Source organism: Zosterops lateralis (assembly GCF_965231275.1).
Source record: "Zosterops lateralis genome assembly, chromosome: 3".
Taxonomy (NCBI): Eukaryota; Metazoa; Chordata; class Aves; order Passeriformes; family Zosteropidae; genus Zosterops; species Zosterops lateralis.
This window is the reverse complement of record NC_139764.1, coordinates 84402679-84422678: the sequence shown is the minus strand read 5'-3', so window position 1 is coordinate 84422678 and position 20000 is coordinate 84402679. Positions and strand designations below refer to the sequence as shown.

The following is a 20000-nucleotide window of genomic DNA, read 5'->3' as shown; positions in this document are numbered from 1 at the left end:
TTTAGAGGAATGTCAAGGATCTCAGGTTGTACCTCTTCTTGCTGTAAAAATAGGAGTTCCCCTGATAACCTCCTGCTGATAAATGATTGTGCGAAGCAGCAGCTTTTGTGTTGCATTGGAAGTAAAATGTTGCTATAAGAGAAAAATTCAAAAGAGAGGTAAAAGACCAGATAGTTTGTGAAAAGCAGCTTGGGAATGGAAAGGAGTGAGCAGTCAGGTGGAGGAAAACCAGTTAGAAGTGGCCAGAAAAGTAGCTTCAGAAATACTGTACAGGGAGTACTGATGTGGAATGAGAAAGATGAAGAGCAGAGATGACTCAGGCTGTTCTGTAACAATGAAAATGAGCTTAGAATAAAATCAAGGACCTGGCAGTGGGAAAATCAGAGTCTCCTGGAACATGAGATAACTATGAATCCAGAGGGTATGATCTGCTCCATAAAGAACCACCCTTGGTGTGTTCAGGAAACATGCCTTGAGTACAAAGTCAAGTAGCTTCTGTTGCAGAGTGATAAGAGCAGCTGTCAGCAGTGGTTTCTGTTCAGGCTGACTTTACTGAGGCCTGTTCCTGCCAGTTAGTGAGGCATGAGCTAAAGATAAAGCTGGGAAAAGGTAGAATGGGAGAGAAACAGTGAGCAAGCAGAAGATGATGGGGTACAGCCTGATGCCAATGAGGGATCATGCAGAACAGATGGATTAAGGGAGCATAAGAAAGCATAAAGCTTTATGTGCTGCAGGGAAACTGATATGCAATTAGGAAGGCCATACACAAAAACTAAAGGAAGTGGAAGAAAGGGAGGAAGGAAGACAAGGAACTCCAATAGCATGTGAGGATCTCAGCTATTAAAAACTTTAGTGTATGCCTTAATAGAATATGTGAAAAATCAGAAGTCTGGGTCTGCCTGTTTCAGAAGCAAGTATCAGTTATTCAGCCTACCACAGGAAACCTCATGTTGAGACATTACAGCACAGACTCCAGCTCTCTTCTGACCTCAGAAATGGGCTTGGCAAGAATTATTAAAAGTCTGTGAAAATCTTAACCTTGACTTCCAATTGGTTATAGTTTATATAATTTTTTATTGCATGGAAACAAAGCTGTTGCTTGCTCAAGACCACAATGAACCCAGCAACTTCAGTGATTTCAGAAATACTTGAGAGTTTGCAAAAACTGTCAGAAGAGACAATAGAGTAGAGGCTGAGATGTGGTTTTTTTACAGAGGAAAAGGGGCTGTAGAAATCTGCAGTAGAAATGTTCTGAGGAAATGGCTTATTTTGTGAAAATAGTAATTTGATAAATCTATTTTCCTTCATATTAATTACATAGAATACAAAGCAAAATGACAGTAGAAAACTGTATCCTGGAAGACCCCACATTTATCTAGCAATAGTAAATGTATAATAAGTATTTTTTGTTCCAGTTTCCTTCAGGCTAAAGAAGAATTGAGACAACTTAAACTTCCTGGATTTATGTATAGTGATGTTTTCAAACTGGCTTCTTCAATACCTTATTTCAGTATGGAAGATGATGAGTGTTCAGAAGAAGGAGTACATCTTATAGTCTGTGTCCATGGCCTAGATGGTATGCTGGGAAATGTGATACTGTACAAGAAAGCAGTTCAGATTACCAGTGAGATTTAGCTTGGGTCATTCGAACTGCACACCTGAAAAAGGTTCACGGGAGGGAAATGGGAATCTGGCATTGTAGTGCTACATTTCACAACATGCTCCATAAAATCTTTTAAATTAAGATTCTCTGTCTTTAATAAAACTCCCCTGCGCATAAATCCATTTAATGCCATATTTCACATCAGGTGCATCTTTCAGGTTTTTATGTTGTAAAGGACTTTGTCTATGATGTGGTAATAGAATGGAGTTACTGACAAAACTGTTTTCTTTGGAATTGCTGTATTGTCAAGGAAAATAAAATCTTGTTAGGAAAAAGGAATAATACATGTAAAATGCAGTCAAGTGTTTATAAGGTTTTAAAAGGTTAAGTCACTTAATCACAGTGCCGTTGAGGGTGAAGATTGTCTCATTCAAATTCCTTGCTCTGAGCAGAGTCACCTACAGCAGGTTGCCCAGGATGCAGCCCAGTTGGGTTTTTGAATATTTCCAAGGACGAAGATTGTACAGTAGTAGAAGTGAGAAAATCTCTTTTTAATTGAAAGGGTTATAAAGTTTAAATGGCTTGAAAATATTCCCCTGCTTTTAGTTCAAAGCATATATGCATATTAAGAAACAATATCCCCTCTTAGTTTTTTGAGTTTGAGACACTTGCTAAACTAACAGTGTAAGGAAACACAAGAGGGCAGTAGAATAGCATATTGGACTGCACCAACACTGCACAGGCACCTTCTTCATTTTTCAAATTCCTAAGTTAAAAAAATAAACAGCATAGTTTTTCTTTCCTTATTTGGGCAGAAAGCAGCTTTTGGGAAGTACTTTTAAAAATAGGACTTGGAGGTATTCCCTCTTACTAGTGTAGATACTTGTGCTATTACATGGAGAAGCAGCACAAAAGTTAACTTGACCAAGAAGCCTGTTGTTAAAAAAACACATATTTGAAGGCTTAGGAAAGTCCACATAGTTAGAATTTTCTTACAAAATGGTGAGCTTATACAAGCTATTTCCTATAAATGATAGATGTGAATAGAAATCCTGTTCCCTAATTAAGGCAGAAAGGCAACCCTTTCTTCAAAAGCATCCATGACTACTGATGTGGAAAAATCTTCAGGATGCTAGCTAAACTAGCATTTGTTTTGGGCACCAAAGTATCTAAAAGTATCTTTATCTGCTGATAGTTCACTCTGCCTTTCATTTTATGAAAATACTCCTTCACTGAATTCTTTAAGCTTGCTTTGAGTTCTTTAATTGGCTTTATCAAAATTAATTAGGTTTTCAAGAATGTAATGTTCACAGTGCTATGTATCAGTTGGAGGCTTAGACAAAATTAAACATGACATCCTACATCCTTGCTTTTTTAAAAGTGTTTGCATCAAATGTCATTTTCATAAACCATTTTGTCACTTAATTTGACATGGTTGTTTATCTTTCAAAGTCTTACTGAATTTTAATTAGGGCTGAGAATATAATTAGCTGTGTTTAAATATAAAGCCAGAGATTCATTTCAATATTCTGAGTGCTTTTATTGCAAGTTAACTTTGCAGAATCTAACTCTTGATTGTTTTTCTTTTGAAGGTAACAGCGCGGATCTGAGATTAGTGAAGACTTACATTGAACTAGGACTGCCTGGAGGAAGAATTGAATTTCTTATGTCTGAAAGGAATCAGGTATTTGCCAAGTAAAAAAGAATTTCTGTAAAGCTATGAACAATGTAAAACCTTCAGACATGTTTATTTAATGGCACTATTGTGTTTACCACATTTTGTATATTTTTATTGTATTCTCCTGGCATCCACGATTCGATCTGTGGTTTGTGTCAAAGTAATTACAAAATCTTATATGGTATTGAAAGTAAATATTTTAAGGGGTAACAGTTGTTAGTACCAATTTGTAGTGTGCACTGTGTCTCCTAAGTTCTTAGCATAAGCAGTTTGGATTGTGGATGAAATATGCTCAGTACTAGTAGTAAAAATGGTAATAGTGAAAACTGGTGTGGCAAGAAGGGAGATGTGTTATTTCAGAGGATCTGAGAAATACAAAATTTTATTTTCCTTGTTTTTTTGTCAACATACTGCAAGATCTACATCATAACACTGAACAAATATCAAATTACCTCTTGTGTTAAACTTTTGTGAATTTTATTATATTCTGATGAAGTAAACTGGCCAAAGCACAAAAGACCAATTTTTACTTTTTGTCTGTGTGTATGTGTGTATTACATTTTGTATTAGACATACTTCAGAGATGAACTAGAACAAAGTCTTTTCAGTGGCTCAAACAAAAGCTTCATTTAGTGCACTAGCATCTTTCTGGCAGGAGCTGCTGGGATGCTTTGTGAAACAGGCTGGTTAGGCACCAAGGCAGGCTTTCTCTTCTCTAGTCCTATAGTTTGTGTCTGTCAGCAGCTGTGAGACTTTCTGATTTGTGGATTCCACTGAGATCACTGAGCCTAATAGCTGCTGACAAACTTTTCTCCTTAACCTTGGCTGATTCTTTTTGAATGTTTTTACTTCTGTATCCATAGCATACAGTTGAGATTAATTCTATGGTTCATATACATTAGTAATTCAGTTGCAAAAAAGGAAATTGAAATAATCTACCTTACAGCTTGTTTTGGAAAAAATACTCAATAATCATTCCTCATTGACTGCTTCAGTTAATCACATATTTTATAAACAAGTACAATTTCTCCCTCAAGAGGCAACTGAAGAGACTTAGTCCATTTATTACTTCTTACAATTAGATGTGAAACAGTTCCTGTTCATCCATAATACCCTTCCCGGCCCACTTGAAACTTCTTGTCATTTAAAATCAAATGATCAGAACTAGACATGGCATTTAAGATGCTTTTGCACTACAGACTGACAAAATGCTATATTGCTATTTTCTTTCCTTGCTTTCCTAACATAGCTGATTATATGCAACAGAGATGTGTAGATTATTGTTTGCATATACAGTTAGGGCTGGTTTTCTCTGTGTAATATTGGTTTGGATTTCTTGCCATTTTATCACCCAGGCATGCAGTAGTATAAGATTCTTCTGAAATTCTGGTTGCTTCTAGATTTGACTACCCTGGATATTTAGTTTTGTCCACAAACTGATATTTCATCTCCTTCTTTCCTTTCCCACATCATTTACCAATATGTTGAACACTACAGAATTTAGCACAGTTCCTTTAGAACTTGGCTTGAAAAGTTCTAGGCAGGCTTTGCCTATCTCATAATTTCTTGCTGGAGAGAATTACTGGACGGAATCAGCTATGAACTGGGGATAAGGCCTTAAGAAGTTTGTTTGTTTGTTTGTTTGTTTCATTTTGAATAACCGATATTACTGTAGACTGCTATTGCAGTAATTGTCTCATCCCTATTTCATGGAAAGTGTGATATAATTCTGAATATGCAGTTTGGTCTTCTGTTTCACTACAGATAATCTTGAGTGTAGAGAACAGCTTAGAAGTAAGGCTGGGTGTGTAATGTGAAGATTTGTTTTGGTGTTTGAGAAGAAAGTAGTCTTACAGTAAAATATGTATCACTTTATTCCATGTTACAAGAAAATTACATTAAAAATTTGTAAGAATTAGCTGTAGTGTTTGTATTCAGAGTTAATATCGATGCTTCTATTTGTGTGCTGTTGATAGAAACACTGGGGAGTAAGAATTCAGACTGAATGCAGAATGTATATTGCTGCATTAGAAAATACAGTTATTATTTTTTATTTCTTTTATTTTACAGAATGATACCTTTGCTGATTTTGATTCCATGACAGATCGTCTTTTAGATGAAATTATACAGTATATACAAATTTATAATCTACCCCTTTCAAAAATCAGGTAATATCTGTTCTATACTATTTACAGAAATAATCTTAAAACTAGAGCCCTGGGTTGTTTTAAACTGTGATGCTCAGGAGCAGGCCAAAAGAGAGATGGGATAAAGCAACCTGGGACAGGGGAGGAGTAGGGGAAAGGAGGACAATGGAGAGAGAGGGAATTGCTAGATGGAAGAAGAATGAACAATGTTTTAAGCTCCTCTGTTGGGGGTTTTAGGGCAGAGGTTAAGCATTACATTTAAGGAATTGCTGTCCTGTGCTTCCACAAATTCTGCATAATAGATTTCTGCAGAAAAAGAGATAGTATTTTGAAAAAGTCAAAGGAACCTATAAGAGCACAGTGCCAGGAATTTAGCTTCCTTCTGATTTTATAGTCCCTTCACCAAGTATGACATGGCAGACTGTTTGTCTCCTACAGGGCACTTTGGTCTTACCTGTGACGTTGAAGGGCAGCTGCATGAAAATATATTTCATTATTTTTTAAGTTTTCTGATTGTTTCATCTGCTAAAGAACATGTTTTACATCTTATTAGAGGGCTTACCACAGTCTATGCATTCCTGTTTTCTTTTACATTTACTTCCAGGGAATGTCCGTTGCATTTATTTTCTTGGAGTAGGGTGCACCGTATGGGTGGACTTCCTTACGAACTCAACAGTGTTAGCTCATCAATAGATGAAAGGAGCTAATTCAAGCCTGACTTCATCCATTTGTTTAAGCATCCTCAAATTATACATCCAGAAAGTTTTTTGACTTGGTAGTCACATGTATTTCTGACAAGTTTCTGCCTTCACATGTGTTTGGTCAGCCTTGTTCAGCTGGAGGAAACATCTAAAATATTTAAACATAATCTCACTATTTAAACAAATATTTCTGTTTTGAGATAGGCAAGATTTGACATGCTTACTTCTGTCTAAACTGTTGATTTAAAAATTTAAAAGGCACTGTATGATCATATTTTTGTTTCACAGACTACATGGTAGCACCCTTGGTTTGGGAGAGAAGAGTTCTGTAACCCACCAGGATCTTCTCTCCCATGCTGTTGTCTGCAGGCTGTAATGAGCAAACCCACCCACTTATCTTCTCATTGTTTATACTTGAGAACCGAACTCTTGTTTGCTTATGGTTTGCTTCTCTTATAAGACTTTCAAATTATAAATAGTTTTCACTTTTATTTGTTTCTTGTCACTTGAAAGAAAAAAAAAACTATGAATTTTTATTTTAGTTTCCTTTTTAAGGTGTATTCTTGTCTTGAGCCCTACTAAAGCAGAAGTATTCATTTCTCAACTTAAGCTTTTCTTATGAGAAAGTTAAATCTGCCAACAAATCTGCTGTTCTCTGGTAGCTACATGAGAGCTGTTAGAAAGACGTGCCTCTATGCAAGACCTTGAAGGGACGATCCTAAAAGCCTGGGAAAGACCTGCTGAGAAATCCTCTGCTCAAGAAGCCAATGCTTTCCTGCCTCATTTTGGTTATGCCACTGTAGAAAGCAGTCCTTGTAGTAATCTGTGGTGTCCTGAATGATGCTGGTTTCTCCTCATAAAATATCCCCATCTCTTAAAGGACGTGTTCTCTCTACAAGTGCTGCTCCATAACCCAGTCAAAATAGACATCAGTCTCCAGATCTATGATTTTGTATGGCAAAAAAAGCCAACATCCTAAGATGGTTGGATTCTGTCTTGCTTAAGCAGTTGGACATCAGCATCCCAGGGCTTCAGAATAAGGACAATATTGTTCATAGTGGCAGTTTCAGCTTCCTTGGCCTTGGGTCTAGATAGATTAACTTCATATTTTTGTATTTCCAGTTGGCATATATGCTCTTTCTTTTGTTCCCCATTTACTCTTTTTTCCCTCCCATTCTCTGTTATCCCTAATGCCAGCTTCTTCTCTTGAGTTACACAACTGTTATCCTGCTGTGACTATTAACAGAACATATGATACCTGTACCTACAGTCTTCCACACCACGCTTCATTCTGCTGATACACAGTTCAGGCCACACAGAATAACTACGTGTTATTAATAGAAACTGCAGTGAAACTAAAACAACTTCAGACCTGACTTGGTACTTCACTGACAGATGACTGTTGTCACAGCTTAAACAAATCATAATCAGCTCAGGTCCAAGGTAAATCCAGAGATGTTTTGAGATTCTGCCCTTTATTTGGATAAATGCAGTCTCATGCTCTCAGATAATGGCGAAATCCTACTTACTGTGCTACATTCCTGAGAAAAGACACTCCCTGTACCACTGGAATAGTGTCAGCTTCATTAAACATTTTTAGTACTTGTAGAGCTAATACCAGTTATTGCAGCAATTCACTACCTAACACATTTGTTCATCTTTGAACAAAATCTTTGTGCTCACAAGCAGCACACAGCAAACATGAGCTGGAAGCTTGATTCAAAACAAATGCAATTTGCCTTATAAAAGAACTGTTTAGTAAAGAATTGTAGGAAGCTTTTGATCGAGGGGACATCTGGAAGCCATTTGGACCAGTCATACCAATGCCACTGTCAAAGTTAACACAACTTTGAAGTGTGTCAAGTTGCTCAGTCATACCCATTCAAGTTTTGAGTGTCTGTGAGGATGGAAGGCCTTGCAGGTAACCAGGCAGCTGGGAAATAAACCACCTGTTCTTAAAATGGAGTTTCAGAAACCATTTTGAGCGTGTCAGGTCTTACGTAAATTTCTCATGACTTGTACTGTACTTTGACCTCAGTTAGATGAAACAGTTTGTCATCCTCTTCCCTAAGTAGCATTGACTCATAAAAACAAGCCAAAGTTTTTAATGCTTTGCATATATTAAAACATCTGTTTGTTGTTCCAGCACCTCATTGATTATGAATCTTGGTTGATTTTTCTTCCTTCCATGAATTTTTATAGTTGGACACGATTTTTGTTTATTGGCATAGAATAATGAGGTTTTGCTGTGTCTGATTTTCTAGCATGATCTGAATTGGTAGACTTGTATCATAAAGCATATATAAAAACTATAATTCCATTAACTTCAGTGTGTTAGTGATATATTCAGAAGATTGTGATATTGCCACCTAGTGTTCATTGCTTTTGCAGAGCATCCCGTGAGTAGGATGGATTACATTCCAGTCTACACTTTCAAAAATCCTATTTGAAGGATTTTCCTTTTCCTCCTCTTTTTGATTTGAGCAAATTTTTAAACCTTTCTCTATTTAAAAAAAAAAATTAAGACTTATTATGTGTTCACCTAAGCATCTGAACTGGACCACAACATATTACTGTAACCTTTATTATATTTCTAAGGCTTTTCAAATTAAGTACAAGTGTTTAATCTTTGAAGTACCTTCACATAGCTGATTGTGAGCTCCCAGTTTTCCTTAAAATGGATCTTTCATGTTTCTGAAGTTTTGGTTAGGTATGGCTGTACTCTTAGGGATGATAAAATTGATAGATGGATTGCTGCTTTTTTCACGGAAAATGCCCTTTTTAATGGTACAATATAAGAGTTTCTCATCCCCTTTTGACTTTTATTAAATACTATCTGAACTGTAGGAGAACTGGCAAGAGAATATCTCTGCTAATGTTCATATCTTCTCTAGAAAACTGTTTTACTCAAAAGCAGTTACATCGTGCAGATCATCTTCAGGATCAATTCAATTTCTGTGGGCATTTCATTGTTATTAAAGAAATCTGTGGTTTTGTTGTTTTTGTGTGGATTTTATTATGTCCTCCAAGGGAATAGCTTTAAATTCAAGAAAGCAGCTCAGTGTTTTGTTTTGCAAATCCAGTACTGTTGTGCTGACACCACAGAGGATGCATACATAATATTTTATTTCAAAATTAGTTAGGCAAATATAGCAAGCTCAAGCAAAGAATTTCTCATACAAATAATATTGGAAATCTAGTAGTAAAAGAAACTGAGAAGAATATTCATACATGTTTAAATTATGTATTAATAATGAATAAAAAACCTTTTTCTGTCATAGAAATACATAATTATTTTGGAGGTTAGGAGTTCAGAGTAGTTCTGCCATTCTATAACTATTTGTTTGATTTTTTTAATTTACTTTTAAATAGGTATTTTCCAAGGCAATGATTCTTGCTTGGGAAGCATTTAAACAATCAAGTAATCTTTTAGTACAGTATTTTACACAGATATTTCAGGAAGCTTTGTTTTAGCTACTTTTGTTGATGAATGTAATGATACAGAGCAAACAGAAGGATGATCCTAGAAGTATAACAATGTAGCACATATGTGATCCAGCAATGGTAGTTCTACTGTACATATTTTTGGATGATTTTCTGTTTTCACCATATCCTAGGGTTGCATTTGTAATGCAGGAAGTCACTTTTTCCTTCTGACTTTGTGAGTCTGGACCCTACTGTATACTGTTTAAGTCAGGACCTAGTCTGGTGTAGTCCTTACCTCAGCAGGGATCTGAAAGCATAATAACTAGAATTTCTTAATTTCGTACTGTCCATTTTAAAGAAATGCTTTATGTAGACTTGTGTATATGACAGTAAGCACCTCATATTAAATAATATTTATCCTTAGATACAAGAAGCTAAATCAAGAGTCCCATCTGTCTTTCCCTTAAATTGCTTAACCAGGGAAACACCTAAAAGTAATATTGTTCTGAGAGAGATACATTCTTCAATTGCTTGCTCAAGCTGATGATCATTTCTTTTGGTCAATCTGCTAAGCAGATCTGAGATGTTGCTTCTCTTTTTAAATAATGAGGTTCAATTAAGTAATGGTCTTCCTCTCTATTAGGACTGCCTTTGAAATCTGTCTCCACTAGATTATTTCAGGAATGCTCATACATGTATCCTATTGAGTGCCATCACATGCCAAAGTAATGATGTTTTCAGTCATGCATGGCTCATAAAATATTTTCTTAATAGTTGGTGCTAAGAGAAATGAACCCAGAAATAATCTTGGGTTTGGGTGGTAGATGCTGGTGGAAGGATAGTTTGGTTTTGTTAGCTTTTCAAAAGCTAACAAAGAGCAAGATTTTAAAAAATGCTGTATAAAATATTTCTGGAGGAGATCAAACATGTTTGTAATGAGTTTGTGCAGCTTGAGCAATATGGACAAGCTATGCCTCCTGTATAACAAAAAATACAGGTCTGAATGGAAAGTTTTCATTTATTTTTTCCTATGCTCTTCTAGCATTTCATGACACCAGTTTTCTCTTTCTCTGTTAAAAGAAAAAAAAAATCCTGTCATAAAATTCCATGTTATGTTGCTTTTTCTTTTTAAACAGCTTTATTGGACACTCACTGGGTAATTTAATAATCCGTTCAGTGCTCACAAGGCATCGATTTAAGTATTACCTCAACAAACTTCATACCTTCCTGTCTCTGTCTGGACCACATCTTGGTACCCTCTACAACAGCAGTGCTCTTGTTAATACAGGTGAAGTATTATTCTTCAGTATTATTCTCAGTTTAAGGAAAATCTTGTCTTTGAAATGCACTTAGCAATTTCACGTGGGGTACACATTTCTGCAGTACTGTGATTTTGAGAAACTGCGTATTTCACTGTCATAAGCAGAGAGAAGGATTATAAAAATAAAGTATCAATAAAAGGATGTGCAAGAGGTGATTGGTGTATTTTCCAGTATGTTTGGTTCAGATTTTCTGTTACAGCATAAATAAACCCCAGTTTTAATCTGTTGAGCTCAATTTATTATAAACTATATATACCTTTGAATATACCTAATCTGCCAAACAATTAGATAAGATACATTAAAATAATTCTGAACTATTGGTGTCTTTTCTGTCTCAAAAATGTCTTACAGCATGCAGTGTGTTTCTGCAGATGTGCAAGGTGAGGTAGGCAAGATTTTCTGAAAAGCCAGTTAGCCACCTATTATTACTATTATTGACTAATAAAGAGAATATAGCACCATAGAAAACATTCTACTATGGTATTCCTATGAGAAAATCCTGCTTCCTTTCTCCAAGTTACATTTAATGAGTTCAATTTAGAAACTGGAGAAGTAATGCCTGTTGTTTTTTGAACATCAAAATGTTCCAATATTATATAAATTATTGAAATATAGTGTGTATATTCTGGCTGGCATTACTGTATTTACACTTTCTGGAAGTTATTTTTGTACAGTAAAAGGCATGTACATTAGTGGAAATGCTTTGTTGTATAGATATACAGGAAAGAAAATGAAAATTTAAACTGTTTCTAAGCTTGACAATGCTTACATGATAAGTCAAATTAACATCTGAGGGACTGTTAGGAACTTTATATATTACACTTATGGTTAATTAGTTGTCATATTTTATTGTGGATCTATACTCATGTTGTACCTAACAATGCAGGACTGTGGTTTATGCAGAAATGGAAGAAGTCTGGTTCTTTATTGCAATTGACATGTCGAGACCATTCAGATCCACGACAGACATTCTTATATAAACTTAGTAAAAAAGCAGGTAAGCTTTGTTAACACTTCCTATCTCTTTAAGGCAACTGTGTTTAAATGTGAATAGGAAACCTTAAAAAAAAGAATTTCTTTCCAAAAGGTCCTGTTTCAGTTTTAATATTCAAGAGTTACTTTAGTCTTGTATTCTTCAAGAAACCAGTAAACCATTTTTATTGCAGAGGTAAGATATTACCTTGAGACTTTCCTTCCTAACTAATGAGCAGAACTTGAGTGCAGCCACTATACCAATAGCTAAAAAGGGGATTATTTTAATCTCTATCTATGAGCCACTGTGTAGCGAGTCAAGTATATTCATACACATTTATGATTACCTTTTTCTGTATCTGGCTTTCTTATCTATAATTTAAGTCTAAAATTCTGCCTGAAAGTTTTTGCTAACTAGTCTTTTATTACCTCATTTAGATGGTTAGGGAAAACAAAAACTCATTTTCATAAAGAAGGAAGTTCTACTTAGCTAAATCCCAGATTAGATTATTCAACTATATCATTCATACAGTTTCTCTGGGTTGAATACACTTATTTCAACTGTTGGCCAAAAATCCATTTGCCAGTGGGTAATGTGCCAGCAGGTAATGCTTTATTATTAAGCATTATAAAATTTTTGAGGAATCATCTGACGTGTGTTTCTGAATGTGTGTCAGTCAAGCAGTTGTGGAGCCAGAGATACTTGGGCTGTTTTGTGAAAAATCCAGGCACACTCCTACATCAAAATTTTCTAGGTTGTCACAGCTGGAATTTTGTTCAGAGCAACAAAGTACAAAGATATGGGCAGGTAAAGACTGACATATCGCTCTTGAGGTGCTTGATTATAAAATCTACAGGACTTGGAAGAAGCAGAAAATAATAAGGAAGGAGCAAGAAGAAAAATCATAGGTAAGACAGGAATATTGATCAGCAATTGATTTTAGAAAAACTTGGTTTTTTTATGCTTCTCTTAAAATCTACTATGACAAAGTGATTTTGTTGATGATAAGGTAATATTAAAAGCTGAACTGGTATTTAAAGGTGAACTCAATCTAGTTTTGCTGTCTTTTGAAAAGAAATATTTGAATATAAAGAAACATTATATAAGAAGTTAGATAGTTGGATGCTGAATAAGACTGGTTGAAGATTACAAGGTCATATTCCTTGGTTTTTATGTAGATTTATATCAGCATGACTAGAGACACTGTTGTTTGAGTACTATTGTCTGTTGTAGAAATGTGACATATTTTCTGATGACAGACCTTTATATGACAGGATTTTTGAAAGATTTAGATAGCATCGTCTCAAAAGTCATAATGTGCATTTCAGACTTTGTTCCCCATAAATAGTAGAAGGAATATAAAAGTCTTTAGACTCAGTTTCTGCTTTTTTCTTTCTTACCAAAGAGATAGAAAGAGCTGTATGTTGGGCCACAGCCTCATACACCACCTTGTTTCTAGGTCCTTCAGTGAGGTTGGTGTAAGGAAAAAGGAAAGGATGGGAGAGACAGGATAAAGATGTGAAAAATTAGTCATTTTAGATAAGTAGAAAAGAAAGTAATTTTTATGCTTCCCTCATAGAGAAGGAAGTAAGTTTTCTTTTGATGGATGAGTTCATATACTATGTGTACAATGTAGGAGTTGGTGCCTTTAACTCTTGGTATCTGTACAAGACCTGCTTCTGTACTGCTATCTCTTTCTTCACTCAGGGGGCATAGAGCACTGGCTGTGCTTGACTCTCAGACATAAGGTGAGAGATGTCATAGTCGAGATGGCCACTGCACTCAAAGTGCTTCATTAAAAACTTCAGAGGGCTTCAAGCATCAGTACCTTGTTATCTAGAAGCCCTTCATACCTTTTGTATGTACCAATCCTATGGGCAGTTCCACACAGCTCTGGCTCTTTCTCTCTTTCTCTCTTCCTTCTGCAGCCCCAGCTCGCTGCTTCCTGTCCCTGGCATGGCCACCTAACCCTGTCTGTCCCTTGTACAGTGGCTCTTACCTTATCTGTCCCTCGCACAACCTCCTGTCCTTTCCTCCTCACAGCAAGGCCAGCAGACTCCAACTGACTCCACCAGCTCACTCACTCTTTTATCACACCCATAGCTGGGAGCAAGGCTGTTCCCACTCTTGACTAATTAACACAGCTGTAATATATCAGAGGCAGGATTGCCTTTAGCACTATCTCCCCACATTCTGTTTCCCCACAAAGAGGCATTTGGGATTCCCTAACCTGCACAATTCCTCTTTTCAGATTTTCAATACAGGGAATTTGTGTACTGGTTTCAACAGAGATTCTAAACATAAGTCTTTCCAGAAGTCACTTAACCCCAGGGTACATGCAAGAGATTGACAATACTATTGAGAAGTATAGCCCTGATTTTGCAACTTCTGTTGATTTTTGTAATAATTTAGGAAAATAGGTATCTAAGATGAAGAAACATCTGTTACTGCTTACTGTGGTGTTGTCTTTGGACATGGGCTTTGCATCTGGGAAAATCCCTAAGACAGCAAAAACTAAAACTTGCTTTGGATCCAGCAGGTGGTGTTTTGAGGGTCAGGGTCTCAGCTACATTGTTGTATGGTGGCTTGTAACTCCAAACTTCAAGTTTGCCAAAGAACATACACGTTAAACACATCATCCTGTTGCTTAACCCCAAAATGGAGGAAGAATAAGTAAACAGTAAAACTTACTTTTCTTGTGAAATACCCTATATACTTTCTTTGCTCCTGCTGAAGATTTCGATCAAACACTTTTTCATAATGAAAGATTGCTGATACTTATGTCTAAAATATGGTATTCCGAAGGGGTTGTTCTAAGGCAAATTATTTTCTTAAAGTGCTCCATTGTGTTTGGCCTAAAGCAGATGGGCAGCACTAGAAATCTGCTGCAGTGTTCTAAAGAAAATGTATCACTTAAATGTCTTTAGGAGCTGTAACTCTGTCATTACAGATGAGGGTGGGGGTTCCTACCTTTGCATTGTTCTACTAGTAGCATGCTTGTCCGAGAAGTAGGAAGTCTGGGTTTAGTTACAAAGGTTTAGTCATACCTCAGGGTTGTGCTGGTTGGATTCTGTACCTGTGCTTGAGCTGGTTGAACTTTACAGTGAGGCAGTGCCTTATAAAGGCACCTGCACAAGGTGGGCTATATGATGTATGTGTTAGTGCTAGGCATGAATTCTAATGCAGCTATTGTCTGAAACATCAGTGAAGACAAGGCACCATCCATCTTTAGGTTTCTTTAAGTGGTGTGGAGGCTTTACTTTCTTCTGTATAGCCAGAAACCAACCAATGTATTCCTAAGAAACAAGAGGAAGGTTTGAACCATACTCAGTTTAATGGGAAACTACAACTGAGCCATGGCCATGTGTATTAAATATGTACAGAGGAAAGGCTGGTACCAAACATCTCATTATATTGTAGCTCTTCCTATTTTAACTGGTTTTTCTCCCTTTTTGTGCAAGATCCTGTAATAAATTAATGCCAAATATCAGTTGTAAAATGTTTAATTATTCTGTAGTAATAGATAAAAGGATTTGCTCTAAGTGATACCTTTTTTCTTGCAGGTCTTCATTACTTCAAAAACATTGTGTTAGTAGGATCTCTGCAGGATCGTTATGTTCCTTATCACTCTGCTCGCATTGAGATGTGTAAAACAGCTTTAAAGGATAAACAATCAGGTAATAAATATCCTGCAAAATAAACAAACCACTCAGATTAAAACCTCACACATATCAATCTCCCCCCATTTAATTTTGGCTGCTCAACTGAGGCACCTCTATTATGTGTTTAGAAACTCTGGGCTTACTTTGTAGTAGTAGAGAGAGAAAATCCACATGGAGGCTGACTTGCTTTATGTATTTGTCCTGTTCTATTACATGCAGATGGAGATGACACTGAAGAGGTTTCTAGCTTACTGACTTTGCTGAAAGTTAGGTGAGATAGACACAGCCCTTGATGCACTATTCCATGAACAGGGAGAACACTTAATTATGATTTTTGAGGATATCAAATTGTAGCATCAAGGTCTGGGCTCTATTTAGCTGTGGCTTACTGAAAGAAAAGGTAATATTTCCATAATCAGTTAGGGTCAGTTGTTGTACTTACTGTTGAGATATTCTAGCACAATTGCATTCTAGTATTATATATTGGCGAATAATTTTTACCTAATGTAATAAATTATTACTGCTAAGTACATTCTCACTATAAATGTTCAAACACTAAAACACATAGCTTCAAATTATTTTTCCAACATTTCTAGAGGAAATTAAGCTTTCTGTATATTCTATTTTAACGGAACCACAGCAGAACACATTTCATGACTTCTCTTACTCTGGAATGTGTTCATTTTGAGTTCAAGGTCAAAGAATTGTGTTTGTTTCTGGCAATTCACACAGTACAACTTTTCTTTTCCTCTACAGGACCAATTTATGCTGAAATGATCCAGAACCTGCTTCTGCCAGTTCTTCAAAATAAGGAATGTAATTTGGTTCGTTATAATGTAATTAATGCATTACCCAATACAGCAGATTCTCTCATAGGGAGAGCTGCACACATTGCTGTTCTTGATTCAGAAATATTTTTAGAAAAATTCTTTCTTGTTGCTGCCCTAAAATATTTTCAGTAGAGAAAAGCATTGTAAGAGACTCAGTTATTACCTCATTAAAAGATGAATTCAGATAATGTGTGGTGTTAAAGTATAGCTGCAGCTGTATTTTAAGAGATATTTATACTTTTTATATGGAAGATAATTTATATCATCCACACTTAGGGCTTTTTAACATCAACTTTACTTTCTAGGTAATGTGACTGTGCAATATTTTTTTATTTTGTTCTTTTTACTTTTCTATTACTTTTTCTTAATTTTGGGTACCTAATTATTTGGAGATTAAAGCACAGTGTGTACTTTTGTTTGGTTGGTTATTGGCTTTCAGACAACAGAAGTCGATATTACTTGGCTACATTTTACAAGAGGCTTTAGATGCCAAAAATAAATCGGGTTTTAAAATTCTAACAATGTCTTATGTGTTCACTTGTCATATTTTATCACTGTAGGAAGTTTAACTGGAAACACAGTGAGCTGCTAAAATACTGGATATTTGGAAATTACTATATCTGCTATAGCTTAACAGTTTTCTACAAAATCATTACTGTCATTGTTAAATGTGTTACGCCTGTGGGAATATATTTTCTACTGATCTCAAAAACATGTTAGTTTACATACTCAAATTTTATTACTGGAACTTTTGTTTTCAGAAGCAAATGGCAACTAAGGATTTTTGAATGTTCAGTGATAGCTGCCTTCAAATAATTGGGGTTTTGCAAACAATTAAGATGGCTCCTTACTCTGTCAGTTCTTCAGATGAACATGGACAATTTTACATGGACTTCCTTGTAGATATTTAAAATAAGTAAATGTTATAAATTTCTGCAATACTTTTATGAATTTAAGCAATTTTTAAATATTATTAAAATGTTTTATTGACTATAAAGTATTGTAAATATAAATCAATACATCTTCAAATGAGACAATATTGTAAACTTTACCTGTTTAGTGAACACAGATAAAATGTTTTTGATATACAGGAATGTTAAAGGTCTGATTTTCTACTGGTGCTGAATAGCATTGTTTGGTTTCTTCTTCCTTCCCTTTTCTCTGTTTCAAACAATAATTCACTAAAGGTGGGGGAAAAGAGTTATATGTGCATTCACTAATTGTACACTAATTGTAATGAACATTTTTTGAGAAATATAAATTTCTTGTATAATGCATGTTTATTTTTAGCATTGTGTTATTGCATCTGGTGTTAATAAAATGAACAAATTATTCTAACAAAAGCAATTAAAGAAACTGAAATGTTCTGCTAATTACCAAAATTCTGGGGAGGCTTTTTGTATATAATTAATAAATTTGTACTTTTGAAATTAATATAGCAATAATAGTATATAATGAAGTGATTTTACATTTGATATGGAATGTTGTATAATAGTCTTTGTAATATATGGGGGGGAGGGTTCCCCATAACTTACAAGATGCTCAAATGAACATCTGAGCATCTACAGTTCAGCAATGTATACACTGCAGAGTATTTTATTAGAGTTGTGTTAGGTAAGTCCTTATGACACAAAGGTATCTTTAATACTTTTTCATTATATCAATGCCTATTTTTATTCCTAATTTTGTATTATGATGTTGCTATTAAGCTCTAAATGTTTCAGTTATGCTCTGGTATCTCAACTGTCTTCTATTTAACAGTATTACTGGATTTGGCTATTGGCTAAACTTTGAATAGCTGCTTAAGGGATCTAAAGTTACAAAATATTCCTTGATTCACAATGAAGACTTTAAACTGTTCTTAGTAAACAAGTACTTAGATGGTTCTGTCACTATTGAAAAATGTCTGTCTTGCCTTCTGTCTCTGGAAATCTGAATGTTTAAATCATGCTTCTGTGATCAGAAAAGCAGAATTATGATGACAGAGCCTCTTTTTGTCTTTTTTCAACATTTTTTTAACCTTTTTTTTTTCTTTTTTTGGGGGGAGTGTGTAACAGCAGATCCCATCTATTTAAGGTAGCTTGAATTAGGTTTGTTTTTTGAGGAAAATGGATGGTGCAGGAAATCATGTGATATTTGCATGTAAGTATATCAAGGAACAGGGAAAATTAGGAGAATATTAAGTTCATTGTCTCTTCCTTTATTTTTATTGCCTACTCCATATGTAGTCTGGTAACCTTCTCAGTACTGTAGCTTCTGTGAGGGCTGTTTGACATCCCAAAGTCCCAAAGAATGTGCTGTCTGACAGTAGTGAGAGAGGCGTGATCACCCCAGCATGTCCTTGAAGCACAGGAGGTCCATGTTGCAGACTGTATGGTCACTTGTAGTTGCTCTCTGAACAACACATGCAGGCTGGGATATTTTGGACAACTGTGCGTGTGTTGCATGGCCTGTTCCCCCTATTCCTGCAGTTTTCTGCCTTCTCTTTCCTAGACCTAAATAAAGACTTGTGTATACATATATCAGTGTCATCTGATGCAGTCAGTAGCAGCTATAAAGGGCTGCTACTTGCCATCTCACCACTCTCCTCTTTGAATAAGGACTTCATCTTCCTTTAGTGAGGGTGACCTCTCCTTCATGCAGGTATCCTACAGCTGCTTGAAAGAGAATTATGCTGCTTACAGAAGGAGAGGTAAGAACCGAGGTCTTAACATTCCTTTAACTCTCAGTCTCTTGTTCCCTGAAGGCAGTAGGCTGGTACTGTTATTTCAAAAAGCTCTCAGTGGTATTATTAAGAGATCACTGCAAAAAATGACATAGTGTCTGAACCTCTGTTTCCATTTCGTGTATATAGGTTAATTCTTTGGGTTGTGTTTGAATCCTTGATACAAACTAAACTTTCTGTTCCTGTAAATCTAGGCATTGCTACTATCTTTGGAAAAAGAGTTCATGTTGTACTGTAAATCACCAGGCTTTCCAGCAGAGCCAAGAGATTCGACATTGATGGAAAACTTACTCAGTAACCATGAAACAACCTTGTTTCCAAGCCAGTTTTATTTGCCCAGCCCTGCCCAGGTGTTGTGTTCAGATAAACAGAGGTTCTTGACGCAGTCTCAGAGGCAGAGAGGGCATTTAGGCAATATCAGCACACATTTGCTGTCCAGGGCAGTGCTGGTTGTACTACTTTCCAGGTAGTCCCCAAGACCAGTACATTTGGCCCATCTGAACTGACCTGCTGCAAGCTTTGTGCTAGCTCTGAATCTTTTATTCCCTACGTTTTAGAACAGCAAAGCTAAATAGAATATTGTTTGTGTCATCTCAAAAAGCAAGCTGCACTGCAAGAGATAAATGATCAGTAAACAGAGGAAGGAAAACAAGAAAAGAAGACACTCCATTTAATCACGAAGTAGAAGATTCCTGTGGTGTATGGTATTTGTTTTTACCAATGCTAAGATTTATTACCTCCTTAGCAAAAGATCTAGAAATGAATAATTCAGGAGTTACAACTGAATTTTTACAGCAATACAATAAATAAAGATGAGAAATGTTTTGAAGACAGTTAATTTTTAGGTGGATAAACAGTACCTCATTAATCTTTCACTCCTATTTCATTCTTACCATTTGAAATTTGACATGTATGCTTGTACATATGACATAT

The 20000-nt window shown here is 35.7% G+C and overlaps 1 protein-coding gene across 5 annotated transcripts in view; it reads left to right on the top strand.

The window, feature by feature from the left end:
• Positions 1–17685, top strand: part of FAM135A (family with sequence similarity 135 member A) — a 79289-nt gene extending 61604 nt beyond the window's left edge. For 4 of the 5 annotated variants that reach the window (XM_083857180.1, XM_083857178.1, XM_083857179.1 and 1 more), the window contains 7 exons: positions 1416–1576; positions 3196–3287; positions 5352–5449; positions 10692–10843; positions 11764–11874; positions 15414–15527; positions 16269–17685. In XM_083857180.1, coding sequence (XP_083713306.1) covers positions 1416–1576; positions 3196–3287; positions 5352–5449; positions 10692–10843; positions 11764–11874; positions 15414–15527; positions 16269–16474 — 934 coding nt within the window. In that variant the 3' untranslated portion in view covers positions 16475–17685. Of the gene's footprint in view, positions 1–1415; positions 1577–3195; positions 3288–5351; positions 5450–10691; positions 10844–11763; positions 11875–15413; positions 15528–16268 lie in introns of those variants that run through there. The other variant, XM_083857182.1, reaches the window with a different exon arrangement.
• Positions 17686–20000: the final 2315 nt, after the last annotated feature.